Here is a 12,070-nt window from a genome sequence, read left to right as displayed (position 1 = left end):
TGGAGCATCCAGGCTTCGATGTGAAATTTCCTAAAACTGACCCCCCAAAATACATCAAAACATTTCTATTAATTCATGAAATTACAAATAGCTTTTTACATTTTCTCCTGTCACTGATTCCATTTGCCTTATTACTTTCATCCATGGCCCACAAACTTGGTGGCACCATCAACAAACCCCTCAGTGGCTGTTTCATCTCTGCTCTATTTGATTTCTTCTCTCTGAGTAAATGATTAAGTTTTCATGCATTGGTTCAACCAAAATCTGTGTTCACTCAACCACATCCTTTATTGATTACTTCTACTGCAAACAGTAGGCCAAGTGTGATATACATAATTGGACAGTTGTCAGGGGATGTGGGTGTTAACAGTCCTGTTTTCCCAGTTGGAAACTGGAATCACCTTGATACACAAATATTCTGCACTGTTTCATTCTCATTCTTTGGACCGAGGAGTCCTGTTCCTCAGAATATATGTTTTTAACTCTCTAAGGTCTGGTTGAATTAATTTAATGATTATACCATATAATATGCTGTTCAAGTTGCACCTGTGCACTGCATATAGAAAACTGGAATTAATATTTGTCTAACATTTTAACCCTGTCCTTTAACTTATACAAATAATCTGTAGCTTTTCTGTAAGAAAATATTTGATTCCTCCCCTTCCAAAGAAAGACTGGTTTCTAAATCTATTGCTAACTTTTAAATTTGGAAATCCTTTAAGCAGCATATAATGTTTATATTTCAGATGCTATATTAACAACTTTCCTGGCTATAGCACTGTACATTCACTGAGTGGGGCATATAATTTATAATAGGAAGCCTTTCTCTCTAGCATTATTTGTTAGAACAAGTTCCAGATCATTCTGGATGTTTTGGAGATCTGTTGCTCCTTTGTGAGAAAAACAACTTGACTCACCCAGCGATAGTTATTTATTTATTTATGCTGTTGTGTTTCTTGTTCACTGAACTCGTTTTTTGGTTTGTGTATGTTGTGATTTAACAATCCTCAGCCAGCCAAACCTAATCCAAAATGTTCTTCCATCAAAGATAGATCAGCTTTTATAAAACATATATATGGAATCTAAAAAAAAACCCAAAATGGTTCCGATGAACCTAGGGGCAGGACAGGAATAAAGACGCAGACGTAGAGAATGGACTTGAGGACATGGGGAGAGGGAAGGGTAAGCTGGGACGAAGTGAGAGAGCGGCATGGACATATATACACTGCCAAATGTAAAACAGATAGCTAGTGGGAAGCAGCCGCAGAGCACAGGGAGATCAGCTCGGTGCTTTGTGACGGCCTAGAGGGGTGGGATAGGGAGGGTGAGAGGGAGACACAAGAGGGAGGGGATATGGGGATATATGGATACATATAGCTGATTCACTTTGTTATACAGCAGAAACTAACACAACATTGTAGAACAATTATACTCCAATAAAGATGTTAAAAAAAATTTAAATAAGATGTTAAAAAAATAGATCAGCTTTTAGAAACATGAACATGAATAAGCTTCAGTGAATCCATTTTTACTGAATAAAAATAGTAATCTTCCCCTACAGTTTTAAAATGCTATGCAAAGTCTCTACTTTTTTCTTATTTCATCAATTTTTTCTTGAATATTACAGTACAAGAAAGATCTTTGAGAGCTAACACTAATATGATAAATTTAGTCCTAGAAATCCGCAAGTTTGCTTAAAATTCTAAGTAAAATAACTATTTTATTTACTAATTTTTTATACTCTCGAGCTCTTTCAATACCATTTTAGTTGTTCCACAAAACAAATTTTAAATTAATGAGTGCACCTCTCATGATATTTTACTCCATGTCTGCATTTGAAATATTCCTCAAACAATTCATAATTTTTCTGGAGAATTGAACTATGCCGAAGTGTGGAAGAAGATTATTCATAATGTTATGAAAAGGTGAGAACAGAATCATAAAAAGCAGTATTCGGGCTTCCCTGGTGGCGCAGTGGTTGAGAGTCTGCCTGCCGATGCAGGGGACATGGGTTCGTGCCCCGGTCCGGGAAGATCCCACATGCCGTGGAGCGGCTGGGCCCGTGAGCGATGGCCGCTGAGCCTGCGTGTCCGGAGCCTGTGCTCCGCAACGGGAGAGGCCACAGCAGTGAGAGGCCCGCGTACCGCAAAAAACAAACAAACAAACAAACAAAAAAAGCACGCAAGCAGTATTCACAACTTTGGGAATATAAAATTCCATTCCATTTCTGATATGTAGAGCATTCTTTTACCAATAAGAAAGGAAAAAAGAATGCATTGACAGTACCTGATACTCAAGTAAACAAAAAGTGTTAGTTCTTTGACTGTGTCCCCTAGAAAATAGACATCAAGGCTTTATGTGCCTGTCTTTGAGAATGTGTGTTTAATTCGTTGTATAATGGAAGACTTTCAAACAGTAATGCTTAGCTAAATTGACTTTTCTATCAGCTGGTGGTAGATAATACCAAGTAGAGAGCTATGGATATGATAGCTTTTTATTTCACTGAGAGGTAATAGTAGTAACTAGCTGTCATTTATTGAATTGTTACTATGTGCCAGGTTATATATATGTGTAGCTTTTCATTTCACAGTAACTTATGGCCGTTTTTAAAATGAGGAAACAAACAAAAAAAAAAATGAGGAAACAAGCTGAGAAAGAGTGCAGATGTCATCAAACTTGTTCGTCTAAGAGGCCAAACTGGGATTCAAGCTTAGATCTTTCTAATATCCACCATAGCACACATAGTGATTTTAAAGCAATTTAATTTATTTTCACAAACATACCACAGCTTATCTATGAAAATAAATGTTGTTCTCATCAAATCTTGGGAGATTATGCAACGTTATACCTCTAATCCTGCCACTACCTGCTTAAAATCAAACTCTTTTGAAATACTTTCTGAGCTGTCGCATATCCTTTTGAATAGCTCCTATAGCCACACATCACTGATTGAGAGGTAGGCTTGATCTTTGAAAACAGCCAAAAGGATCTAGAGACACGTTTAGAAAACACAGAAAATAATCTTTCTGGGTAATCCCATTTTTAGGACAAAATACATTAAATTACTTGTGAACACTTTATACCGCTATACTATAAAAGGGTTTCCTGATGATTAATTCCCAGAATGCCATCATTCTCATCATTAGATGACATCACTTGGAGGGAACTGTCTTCCTTTGCATGCCTTGTATGTCTGGACAATTGGAAATATGGATGTGAAGTACAGGGGAAAATCAGGGCTAGAAATATAGATGTGCCAGGCATGTACATATAGGAATTAGAACATACTGTAGCAGTATATGAAATTGCCCATAGATGCATTTAATGGAGGGGAGAGAAAGGCCTTGGACAGAACCCTGCAAACAGCCAACTTTGGATAAACAGAGACCTCAGTGTCAGTAAGATACTGAGAAAATGAGAGATATAGGAAAAATGAGAGAATAAGAGACTGGCTGGGAGTGCTAGGCACTAGACAGGGAGAAACATTTGGAGAAAGATGGATGGTTAACAGCAGTGACCCCCAATCTGTGCTGAAGGCCTGGGTAAGGGTGGAAGAGGAAGAAAGATGGAATGGAGCAAAGAGCCTGTGACTCTCTAAGCACACTAAACCTTTTATGCAGTTCAAAGATACCTCCCACAATGCATATTACAATTTTTCAAATTTCTATTGATGCTTTGAGATCCCCATTGTATTCACTAGATCTGGCTCCATATCCTTTTGGCTCCCTTTTAAGACCAAATTTACCCCACAAACACTAGACCTGCTCTTGCGAAGATATTCAAATGAATGTGCTCCGGGTTTCAAAGCACTACAGACAGTTCATAGTATTTATCACAGTTAATCCCGCATATGAATGTATAAATTAATCTCTCCAAACAGTGAAACTGTTTAGTGGCAGGAACCATATTCCCCAGTCATGACAACATTCTAGGGTGTTTGATAGTCTCTCAAAGATGTTCCCAAAATAAAAAGATGTTCTTTTTTTTTTTTTTCTTTTCTTTTTTGCGGTACACTGGCCTCTCACTGCTGTGGCCTCTCCCGCTGCAGAGCACAGGCTCCGGACGCGCAGGCTCAACGGCCATGGCCCACGGGCCCAGCCGCTCCGCGCCATGTGGAACCCTCCCGGACCGGGGCACGAACCCGTGTCCCCTGCATCGGCAGGCGGACTCCCAACCACTGTGCCACCAGGGAAGCCCTAAAAAGATGTTCTTGATGTTACTGAAATATCCAGGATACAGGAGTTTACAGTCATGGTCTCCAAATATCCAATGACAGGTTCTCCAATGACTTACCTGGAAGCTTAACTTTTATGTGTACTACATAAGTATTTCCCTTCTCAAATTTTCGACTGTTTCTTTATTCAGAAACATATGAAGGCCTAATACATGCCAAGCACTCTGCTAGAACCTGTATGTCTTTCTAAGCATTTTGTCACTTGTATAGGTGATTTTAGTGATACCTGAGATTTCACCACTGAGGGATACTTGCAAGGACAAACTACCATTCAGCTTTTATAAACTTTTTTTTTTTCATCTTAATGACAGCACTGTTATTTCGTTGTAATTCCTTCCAGTATTTTTCCCCAGTGTTTGTTATTTAGATATTTGCAAACATATTTAGTAAAATTTGAGTCATGATTTTTAACTGAACATATATTAAGATTTTTATTTGCAGGTGGATGAATTTCTTCAGAAAAAAATATTTTAGGCCACTAACCACTGCGTTGTTAGAATCAGTTTACATAACCATTCTTTGGCACCTATTTTGATTCCACTTGTTTGCAGACTAATGCAGTGGTGAATATCATTCCCCTTCTATTTAAAACAACATCCATTAGGACAGATTTCCACATGTCTGATCGCAGAGCCCAATGATACAAAAATTTATAATAGCTCCTCAGGTGTGTTAACTGATACTTTCCTATTCATTATTATTATTTATTATTATTATTATTCCCATTTGCTGGTTTACCAGATGCTTCCAGAGATATACAAGAATGCCAATTTCATTACACTGTTGCCAGCACTAGGTATTTCCACTAAATACATTTTAATGTTAGTTTAATAGGCAAAAGGGACCTGCTGCCTGTTTTCACTTCCATTCCTTTGTGGAACAGTCAGGTGGAATATTCCAGTCCCCTGGAGAGGGCAGAAGCATCACATCTCCAAGGAGACCTCCCCCATAGCCTCTGCTCCCCTCCCCAGCTCCTGCAGGAAGCTGCCCCTGGCCTCCCGCGGTTGGAACAGGCTTCCTGTCCGTGAATCAGTCCCAGCGTCACGCATGTGCCTTTGTCACGGCACGTTTGTTCCACGGTCCGCTTCGTCACAAGGCTGCCTATGCCCTTTCTCTGTCCTTGCCAGAGACCCAGCTCTGGGGATAGAAACTTTTTAAAGGTTTTATCCTTTTAAATAACCATACAATTCACCCCTCTTTTTTTGACATTTAAAGACTAATTTTATTAAGTGCTTAGTATAGATCAAAGACTGTGGACTAATGATATGCAGTTTTTCCTCAGAGCTGCTGTGTTTATTTCCATACAGGTTATAGAATAATAGCACTTAGACAAAATATTTCATTTCAGTCAGTGTTTCACGGCAGTTTGACATTTTTTCCAAGTTAAATATGAGTTCTAATCTTAGATAATTCTTCCTTGGTTATAAGCATAATTTTCCAACTCATTTTATTTGATTTTGTAAAACAGCCAAGCAAATTTAATTTTCCCAATAGTGATGCTAACATATGCACCTCATTCATGGGATTATTTTATGAAAATTCTAAATGTATGAAAATGTTTTTGCATGAACTTATTTATTCCGTATACTGACCATTTCTGGTGTGACAAATCTCAAGTTCTTACCACTAAAAACCAAATATTACCTTTTACCTTACTTCTTAGTGCTTTTCCAACTATTTATTGCATATGGTAATGCTCATTGATTATTGATTATAGATATTCTTGGAAAAAATGATTCTGTGGTGAGTTCTAGTTGCTCAGAGATTTGGGTGAATGTTAACTTTTCCTGTTTTAACTGCAACCAGGAAAATGAGGGCCATTTCACAAATAAGTATGTAAGGTTAGAACTGTTAATATTTTGATGCCCAGCATACAAACAGAACAGTGTTGAATATTTGATTGCTTTATGGCTATACACATATGACATAAACACAAACAAAAAATTAGGTAAGTTAATTTTTGCATAAAATTAAATTGAGTCAGTACAGATAGAAATTTATTAGAACTATAAAGTAATTAGACCAGTTTTAGAGTTGTTCAATCTCATATGTCCTAGTCATATCATGTATACACATATAAATTTAATGTGAATTTTAAACTTCCTCGCAAATTTTAATCAAAAATTTACTAACCAATGAACTAACCTAATCCATTATACTGAACGAGTAGCTTTATTTTCACATTTCACCGAATCTAACTTTTTTTATTGGACTACACACCCTACATACCCAAGGAAGAAAAATATTCTAACTAAACTGTGACATAATATTTTCCTATTGCTTAGAATTTTGATCTTATACTTAATAAAAGAGCTATTTTAGACTCACACATAGGTATTTTTTACGACTCTTGAGAATTCATGTAAAAAGAAAATATAGACAAAGTGAGTTTATTATACTCCTCAAACATCTTTCCATTCAAAGTCCAATTTTTCTGAATCACTTTTAAACTCAGAATTGACACTATCTTTTTTTCCTCATCCATATTATCTTTTGTGTCATCAAGAACGTTGGTGCTATGTAGCCTTTCTTAAAATAGTGCCCCAGTACCCCCTCCAGTATTTCTTCCAAGTCATGGACACTCAGTCTGCCAATCTTGAAGCCAGTACTTTCTTATCTTCCAGAATTTCAGTGAAAGGTTTTTAGAAAACAACCAGTCCTCATATTTCTCTCTGAAATTATCCTTTAATAGTTGTTGACAGAAAGATCAAGGCATTGTGATTGCAAGTCATAACCAGAAACATGGACAAATCCAGCAACAGCTATGACTTGACTGCTCTCTGTCTGACAGAGATTATAAGATGCCACCTGTTCTAAGGGATCCTGATTTCAGAAATGTTAAAATATGGGAAAGTAGGTGTTTTAGAATCAGTGAAGTATGTATTAGAGTTGCTAAATTTTTCTATAGTTGCAATAATTTAAAAATTTGTAGCAAAGCTTCTCCATATGCCATATTTGACACCATCCTATCTGGAACTCCTATGAGTAGATCCTTGCCCTATAAACATAAAGAAATGCCCATGCAAGAATCAGCTTAATTGTAAAACAACCTCTTCCTTTCAGAATTTCATCTTGTGATTTATTAAGGGTCGTGGCACAGATGCTCACTGGGAACTGCTGACCTATGAAAGCAAAGAGAGGGAGGTAGTTCTAGGGATTCAGACATGTTCAGGAGTAAGAGTTTTCCCTTTATTATGCTCCATCGAAGAACACAGTTACAGGGGTTTTTGTTATTTTAAAATCTCTAAATTCTGGATTTTGTCACTTTAATAAAACAATTTCAAAAGTTCTGACATGATTTAATAGTGGAATTGCATATCATCTTAGATTCACCATTCTTTTTTAGGGATTGACCAAAAAAAAAAAAAAAAAAAAAAAGCCAGACATTCAACAGATATTGAATTTCTTCAGCATGCTTAATTTGGAGCCATTATTTTGAAATCGCTTCTTGCTTTGTCCGTAACGTTTTAATTCTTTGTGGCTCAGAATCAGCAGTCCTTGAATCAGCAGTCAAATGTCCCTTGAGCAGGACTTTGGCTTCAACTACCTCTGCAAAAGGCAGTCACAGCTTATGATACCTTGGATGGAGCTGTTTTCAAAAATTACTGTTTGTCTCTTTGGTTGCTCAAGGATTTTTCACCTTGGTTCTTAATCTTGTAGGCCCCCAAGTGTTCTTCACATAGGACATCACTACAACCGGCTCCTAGAAGAAAAGAGCCCGTCTCTTTAGACTGGCTTTCAAATGATTAGCTCCTTTAGAGAAATTTTTAGACTCTTTCCACTTCTTATTTTACTGTTTAGCTCTTACTCATATGAAACTAAGATTTGTGTATCTTTGAGGTAGCATTCAGATCATGAGGAACTAATGAGTATTTGGGACTCAGATTTGTAAAATGAGAGCAAAATTCAAATAATAGAAGTTTCTGAATATAATTCATTGAAATCTTTAAAATGATGTGGCTCTCTTATTTTTTTTGGCCGATGCTCCCCACGTATTATTTATTTGTTTGTTCAATATTCTAGATACAAGTACTTTATTATTTTCTCTTCCAGTTTTATTGAGATGTTATTGACATACAGCACTAATTTTACAGTATAATGATGTACAGTATAATGATCTGACTGACCCCTCTGTTCTTTATGAAAGAAAAAACAATAGCCAAACTTGTTTTAGTCATTCTGGGTTATTTGAGCTGTGCTAACAGTCGCCAAAATCTCAGTGACGTATGACAATAAAGCCTTATTTCTTGTTTATTCTTGCCGTTTGCCAGATTCTTGTGCGAGGAACCAGGCTCCTTCCATCTTCAGGCTTTATCTTTCCTTCCTTGAATCCTGGTTAGGAGATTTCAGAATCCTCTGTTTTCATCATATTTGTTCTAATACCTCCAGAAGGTATTATATGAATCGCGTATGACACCCCTCAAAGAACTGGTTTCATTTGCAAAGGAATGTGGAAATTTTCAACCTTTTTAGAGGTTTTATTTTTTCAAAAAAAATAACAGCTATACTGAGATATAATCCATACACCATACATTTCTCCTTTTAAAGTCTACAATTCAGTAGTTCTTAGTATGCTCACAGAGTTGTGCAGCCATCGCCACTATTTAATTTCAGATAATTTTCTTCACTTCAAAAAGAAACCCACACCCATTAGCAGCCACTCCCAAATTCCCCACCCGCACCCCCATGGCCTCTGGTAACTGTTAACCTACTTCCTGTTTCTGTAGATCTGCCTGTTCTGGACATTTCATGTAGATGGAATCATACAATATGTGGGGTTTTTTGTGTAACTGGCGTCTTTCACTTCGCATATCTTCAAGGTTTATCCATGTCGTAGTATGTATCACTACTGCATTCCTTTTTGTGGCTGAATAATGTTCCACTGTACGAATACAGCACATTTTGCTTCCCAGTCAATTGATAGACATTTGGGTTGTTTCCACTTCTTAGCTATTATTATAGCATTGATATGAACATTCATGTCCAAGTGTTTGTGTTTTCATTTCTCTTGGGTATATACATAGGAGTGGAATTCTTGGGTCATATGGTAACTGTATATTATACTTTTTGAAGAACTGACAAGTTGTTTTTCCAAGCAGCTGCACTATTTTACAATCCTACCAGCAATGCATAAGAGTTTAAAGGCTTAAGTTCTAACTCACTGTATACTCCGTCAAAGACGAGCCACATATTTTTAAAATATACACTTTACATTTCATTATCCTGATAACTGTCTTACACTTTCTAAAGCAAAGACACAAAACAATCTTCTCTTTACTGTGATATTAAATGAGACGACACTCCAGTAGTTTCTTATTTTATTTTTTCTAGCCAAGGACAGATGGCAGAAGCAGTGAAATACTTGAAAAAAATGGTGAAAATTGCAAGAAAAAAATTTCAAAGCCTAGATTTTGTGAGAGCAAGTACAATGCTTGGAGACATCTACAACGAAAAAGTGAGTATAATGTGTTTCTTGCTTATACGGGAGAAATTTGCAGAATTTTAAACTTCTGTTTTTATTTGATTCTCACCTTCGCATAGCATGTTGTACAGAATGGCCCCAGGACTGCAGGACTTAGTCAATGCACAAGGCAGTGACTGGGAAGAGAAATGCCTCTTACTTCTTCCTCTTCCAGGACCTGACCGCCACCTTAGCCCAGTCACCACAATCTGCTAACGCTGATTCCTATCTTCACATCCAAGTCAGAGTCAAGTGATTTGGGATTTGAAGAGCAATTAAAATATGTCAATTCAAAGAAACTTCATTATAACAGTTGGTTCTTATCTGCTGGCACTAACATTCACCTCTCTTGCTACAAATTCTTGTTTTATTAATCCAGGTGTAATGCCTCCATTAGGTCCCTCAAGTGAACAACGGACAATCCCAAGAGTAATTCTGAAGGAAATATGGAAATCTAGCAACAGGTTGGCTATGTGAAAAAAAAAGGGAAAGAAGAGGAAAAAGTCTAAAAGTATCTCATTCAGGGGCTATTACTGGTGAAACGCATTCATCATAATGGACTTCTGGTTTATTTTCTCCTGACTTTATCTTTTATTACGCAGATTCTCCTTTAGAAGCAGTATGAAAAAGGCTTGTTTCTCCAGTTATAATTGCAGCTTTGATCACGAGTAGGATCTATCATTTTTGAGGGTAGTGACATTCTCACGCTGTGTTGATACACCTTGTCTGAATCTTTTTGAGAGACTGTGTATATAGTAATGAAAAGTACTAACTCTGAGACCATACTGGAGTAAAAGCCCAGTTTTTTCCCTAATAAGATCTGTGACCTGAGACAAGCTACTTACCTTCTAAACACTTCAATTTTCTCACCTCATAAGGCTGCTGTGAATGTTGACTTAATATATGGAAGGCACTTACAACAGTACTTGGCAGGGGAAGCAAGTGCCATCTATATAAAGCAGTACAGCCATTCTTAATCTCCATATCCTTATGTGATACCACACAATTCCCCTTTTCCCGAGGCTCAGAGGGTTTGAGTAACCTACGCCAGGTCTCCAAGCTTCCAGGCAGCAGTGGTATTCAAACTCATACCCTGAACCACTATAGTCCTTTATTTGCCATATAATTGATTTTGATTATTTCAGAATTATTTAGGCTTTTTTAAAATTTAATTTTATTTGTTTTTTTATACAGCAGATTCTTATTAGTCATCAATTTTATACACATCAGTGTATACATGTCAATCCCAGTCGCCCAATTCAGCACCCCACCATCTCCAGACCCCCACGGCTTTCCCCTCTTGGTGTCCATATGTTTGTTCTCTACATCTGTGTCTCAACTTCTGCCCTGCAAACCAGTTCATCTGTACCATTTTTCTAGGTTCCACACACATGCATTAATATACAATATTTGTTTTTATCTTTCTGACTTACTTCACTCTGTCTCTAGATCCATCTGTGTCTCAACAAATGACTCAATTTCATTCCTTTTTACGGCTGAGTAATATTCCATTTTATATATGTACCACATCTTCTTTATCCATTTGTCTGTTGATGGGCATTTAGGTTGCTTCCATGACCTGGCTATTGTAAATAGTGCTGTAATGAACATTGGAGTGCATGTGTCTTTTTGAATTATGGTTTTCTCTGGGTATATGCCTAGTAGTGGGATTGCTGGATCATATGGTAATTCTATTTTTAATTTTTTAAGGAACCTCCATACTGTTCTCCATAGTGGCTGTATCAATTTACATTCCCACCAACAGTGCAAGAGGGTTCCCTTTTCTCCACACCCTCTTCAGCATTTGTTGTTTGTAGATTTTCTGATGATGCCTGTTCTAACTGGTGTGAGGTGATACCTCACTGTAGTTTTGATTTGCATTTCTCTAATAATTAGTGATGTTGAGCAGCTTTTCATGTGCTTCTTGGCCATCTGTATGTCTTCTTTGGAGAAATGTCTGTTTAGGTCTTCTGCCCATTTTTGGATTGGGTTGTTTGTTTCTTTAATATTGAGCTGCATGAGCTGTTTATATATTTTAGAGATTAATCCTTTGTCCATTGATTCATTTGCAAATATTTTCTCCCATTCTGAGGGTTGCCTTTTCGTCTTGTTTATGGTTTCCTCTGCTGTGCAAAAGCTTTGAAGTTTCATTAGGTCCCATTTGTTTATTTTTGTTTTTATTTCCATTACTCTAGCAGGTGGATCAAAAAAGATCTTGCTGTGATTTATGTCAAAGAGTGTTCTTCCTATGTTTTCCTCTAAGAGTTTTATAGAGTCCAGTCTTACATTTAGGTCTCGACTCCATTTAAAGTTTATTTTTGTGTATGGTGTTAGGGAGAGTCCTAATTTCATTCCTTAACATGTAGCTGTCTAGT

The 12,070-nt window shown here is 37.0% G+C and overlaps 1 protein-coding gene across 1 annotated transcript in view; it reads left to right on the top strand.

Moving 5' to 3' along the window:
- The window catches only part of TTC29 (tetratricopeptide repeat domain 29), a 157,135-nt gene that overhangs the window by 133,032 nt on the left and 12,033 nt on the right, over positions 1-12,070 (top strand). The window contains exon 8 of the mRNA XM_065877199.1: positions 9,566-9,689. Within this exon, the coding sequence (XP_065733271.1) occupies positions 9,566-9,689 (124 nt within the window). The remainder of the gene's footprint in view (positions 1-9,565; positions 9,690-12,070) is intronic.

This window comes from Phocoena phocoena, chromosome 5 (assembly GCF_963924675.1).
Source record: "Phocoena phocoena chromosome 5, mPhoPho1.1, whole genome shotgun sequence".
In the NCBI taxonomy this organism is placed as follows: Eukaryota; Metazoa; Chordata; class Mammalia; order Artiodactyla; family Phocoenidae; genus Phocoena; species Phocoena phocoena.
The sequence above is the reverse complement of the archived record's forward strand: the minus strand, read 5'-3'. Positions and strand labels throughout refer to the sequence as shown.